The 4,215-nt window shown below is 43.0% G+C and overlaps 1 protein-coding gene across 1 annotated transcript; it reads left to right on the top strand.

Annotated features, from left to right (window-relative positions):
• Positions 1-192: 192 nt before the first annotated feature.
• PCYB_092290 (heat shock protein 101) lies at positions 193-3,526 on the top strand (the record flags this gene model as incomplete). Its single annotated transcript, XM_004222342.1, has 4 exons — positions 193-294; positions 455-578; positions 821-909; positions 1,118-3,526. 4 exons carry the CDS (start codon positions 193-195, stop codon positions 3,524-3,526), a joined length of 2,724 nt encoding a protein of 907 aa, XP_004222390.1.
• Between the last annotated feature and the right edge of the window lie 689 nt (positions 3,527-4,215).

Below are 4,215 nucleotides of genomic sequence, written 5' to 3'. Positions count from 1 at the left end.
ATTTTTTCCCCCTCCCTTTTAAATATACTACTTACCCCGTGGGAGGAGGGACTCCCTTTTGAACTCTTTTTCATTTTGCACGTAATCGACTACTCAGTAAAGTGGGTAGAGTCAGGAGAGAGCGAAGCAGTGCTCCCCAGCCCGTCAATACACAACCCCTAATTTCATCACTCCAACTTACTGTCCACAAAAATGAGACTAAGGCGCGTTTTCATTTGGTGCCTCTATTTGATAACTTTGTTTTTTGTGTGCAAGAATGAATTGGCTTCCTGTTCGGCAAACAACAACCAAGGAGTAAGTGAACGCGGAGAGAGGGCCCTGCTCGGCGCTTCACGTTTTCGCACGTGCTAGAGAGTGGTTCCCCTTTGGTCACCTTCTAGAGAGTGGCTTCCCCTTTGCCTCTTTCGCAGCGTAGTAACCCTTTTCCCCATTTTCTCCATTTTCCCCCCCGCAGAAGGAGAACTACCTGAACAGAACGATTAACATTTTAAACGCAGGAAAGAATGTAGCCAAGCGATATGGGCACAGTCAGCTGAAGCCCCTGCACATCCTGAGCGCCCTCGCGAAGAGCGACTATGGTAAGAGAGGGGAAATGGATCCGGCCAAGCGCTGCGTGGAGGAGTAAACGGAACAGGGGCACACGGAACAGGAGCATAGCGAATCGCCTGCCGAATTGCCTGCCGAATTGCCTGCCGAATTGCCTGCCGAATTGCCTGCCGAATTGCCTGCCGAGTCGCGCCCCGTTTCCCCAAGTGACCATATCGATCACCAGTACTCACCGCCGCTTACCCCCTGCTTCTTTCCCTCCCCCCCAACACAGGTTCCAACCTCCTGAAGGAAAACAGCGTCAATGCGAGCAACCTGAAGGAATACATAGACACAGCCTTGGAGCAGACCCGGGCCGGAGCGGTACGACCGACGTTGCGGAGAAGTCTCGCGGGGGGAGCATCTATCGAGCCACGCCCATCGAAGGGCTTCTCTCTCACCCCATTGAACTGCTTCTCACCCCATTGAACCGCTCCTCACCCCATGAACCGCTTCTCCTAATTGAACCGCTTCTCCTCAATGAACCGCTTCTCCTCAATGAACCGCTCCTCTCTGTTCCCCCCCTTTGCAGCCACTGGACAACAAGAGCAAAATCGGGTACTCGGACGAAGTGAAGGAAGTGCTGGCCGAGGCGGAGGCATTGGCGAATAAATACAAAAGCCAGAAAGTAGATGTGGAGCACCTTCTGAGTGGTTTAATGAATGACGATTTGGTAAACGAGATCATGAACGAAGTATACCTGACGGAAGAAGCTGTGAAAGGAATCTTGAAAAATAAACTTGAAAAAAATAAGAAGGATAAGGATGGAAAATCTGGAGGATTGTATTTAGAACAGTTTGGTTCCAATTTAAATGAAAAAGTCAGAAATGGAAAATTACAAGGAATTTACGGAAGAGATGAAGAAATCAGAGCAGTGATAGAGTCTTTGCTAAGATACAACAAGAACAGTCCTGTGTTAGTTGGACAACCAGGAACTGGTAAGACTACCATTGTAGAAGGACTAGTGTATAGAATAGAGAAAGGAGATGTACCAAAGGAACTTCGAGGGTACACAGTGATTAGTTTAAATTTTAGAAAATTTACCTCAGGGACTTCATACAGAGGAGAATTTGAAACGAGAATGAAAAATATTATTAAAGAATTGAAAAATAAAAAAAATAAAATTATCCTTTTTGTTGATGAAATACATCTATTGTTGGGAGCTGGTAAAGCAGAAGGAGGAACAGATGCAGCCAACTTATTGAAGCCCGTTTTGTCAAAAGGAGAAATAAAATTAATTGGAGCTACTACCATAGCAGAGTATAGAAAATTTATTGAGAGTTGTTCTGCTTTTGAAAGAAGATTTGAAAAAATTTTAGTTGAACCACCATCAGTAGAAAATACCATTAAGATATTAAGATCGCTAAAAAGCAAATATGAAAATTTTTATGGAATACACATCACAGACAAAGCGTTAGTTGCTGCTGCTAAGATCTCTGATAGATTCATAAAGGATCGTTACTTACCTGATAAAGCAATTGATTTGCTGAATAAAGCTTGCTCATTCTTACAAGTACAACTGTCAGGAAAGCCTCGTATTATTGATGTAACAGAGAGAGAAATTGAACGATTGGCTTATGAAATTAGCACACTAGAGATGGATGTAGATAAAGTATCAAAGCGCAAGTATAATAACCTGATTAAAGACTTTGAAAATAAAAAGGAGCAATTGAAGAAGCATTATGAAGAATATGTCATTTCGGGAGAGAGACTTAAGAGGAAAAAAGAAACAGAAAAAAAATTAAACGAATTGAAGGAACTTGCTCAAAATTATATTAGTGCTAATAAAGAACCACCCATTGAATTGCAAAATAGCTTGAAAGAAGCCCAAGAAAAATATATGGAAGTATACAAAGAAACATTAGCTTATGTAGAAGCAAAAACGCATAACGCTATGAATGTAGATGCAGTCTACCAGGAGCATGTTTCTTACATCTACTTGAGAGATTCTGGTATGCCATTGGGTTCTCTCTCTTTTGAATCATCCAAAGGGGCACTAAAATTATATAATAGTTTATCCAAATCGATTATTGGTAATGAGGATATCATCAAATCTTTGAGTGACGCTGTTGTGAAGGCAGCAACGGGTATGAAAGATCCGGAGAAACCTATTGGTACGTTCTTATTTTTGGGACCTACTGGTGTGGGTAAAACTGAGCTAGCCAAAACGTTAGCCATTGAATTGTTCAGCTCGAAGGATAATCTGATCCGAGTGAATATGTCCGAATTTACAGAAGCACATTCAGTGTCAAAGATTACGGGTAGTCCACCAGGTTACGTAGGATTTAGTGACTCAGGTCAGCTAACCGAAGCAGTGAGAGAGAGACCTCACTCCGTTGTTCTTTTCGACGAGTTAGAGAAGGCACATCCGGATGTATTTAAAGTGTTACTGCAAATTTTAGGAGATGGATATATTAACGATAATCACAGAAGGAACATCGATTTTTCAAACACGATTATTATTATGACTTCCAATCTAGGTGCAGAATTATTTAAAAAGAAATTATTTTTTGATGCCAACAATTCGGATACTCCAGAATACAAAAGAGTGTTCGATGACTTGAGAATCCAACTCATCAAAAAATGTAAAAAAGTCTTCAAACCTGAATTTGTTAACAGAATAGATAAGATAGGAATATTTGAACCTTTGAGTAAAAAGAACCTACGTGAAATTGTCAAGTTGAGATTTAAGAAGTTGGAGAAACGTTTAGAGGAGAAAAATATTCACGTATCCGTATCGGAGAAGGCTATAGATTACATCATTGACCAATCGTACGATCCTGAGTTAGGAGCCAGACCAACTCTCATTTTTATTGAAAGTGTTATCATGACAAAATTCGCCATTATGTATTTGAAGAAGGAGTTGGTCGACGACATGGATGTGCACGTCGACTTTAACAAGGCCGCCAACAATTTGGTCATCAACCTGACCGCGGTGTAGAGCGCATAGAGGTGGAGCAGGTGGAGAAGCATTCCGCCTCGTGCGCACCGTTTGGCGAGGCGTTCAGCTAGCCCTTTATCCAACCGTTTAGCGAAACATTTTGGCGAATCCCGTTTGCCCTATTCTTTTTCCAGATTACTTTGCTGTTTCCCTTTTTTTGACCGCTACTTCTTCTTCTTCCTTTTCCCCTCCGCGCACGCACGTTAGCTAGACGGCGGTGTGCCGCTTACCATGGGGGCGTTCGCCTGGGGCGAGGTAGGCGCGCCGAAAGGGGTAGAAGTGGAAGACGACTCGTTTAAGGTGTAGAAACAAGGTGGCCAAAGTATAGAAACCGAAGTAGAGACCGGACCGATGTCGAAGCCAGGCCGCGACTCCATTTTGTGAATTTAATTCCCCCCCGTAAGCCTCCCAGCACCATTACCAATCCCCCAATGTTTTGCGTTCACCGTGATGTGCATTGCCCATTCGGCCCTCGAGGCCCAATTTTGCCCATTTTGCCCATTTTGCTCAGTTTTTTTTTCCATTTGATAAGACGTGGAAGGCGTCGTCCCCTTGTACCAGATACCTCCAACATGCATAGCCGTAATTTCTTTTTTAAATTAATTCCATTGTTTAAGTGTGTGGTGCGTGCGTGTGTGTGTGTAGTGTGTATGTTTGGTACCGTATCCTACCCCTATGTGCACATACGC

This window comes from Plasmodium cynomolgi, chromosome 9 (assembly GCF_000321355.1).
Source record: "Plasmodium cynomolgi strain B DNA, chromosome 9, whole genome shotgun sequence".
In the NCBI taxonomy this organism is placed as follows: Eukaryota; Apicomplexa; class Aconoidasida; order Haemosporida; family Plasmodiidae; genus Plasmodium; species Plasmodium cynomolgi.
Note: the sequence above shows the minus strand (reverse complement) of the source record. Positions and strands in the feature narration are given on the sequence as shown.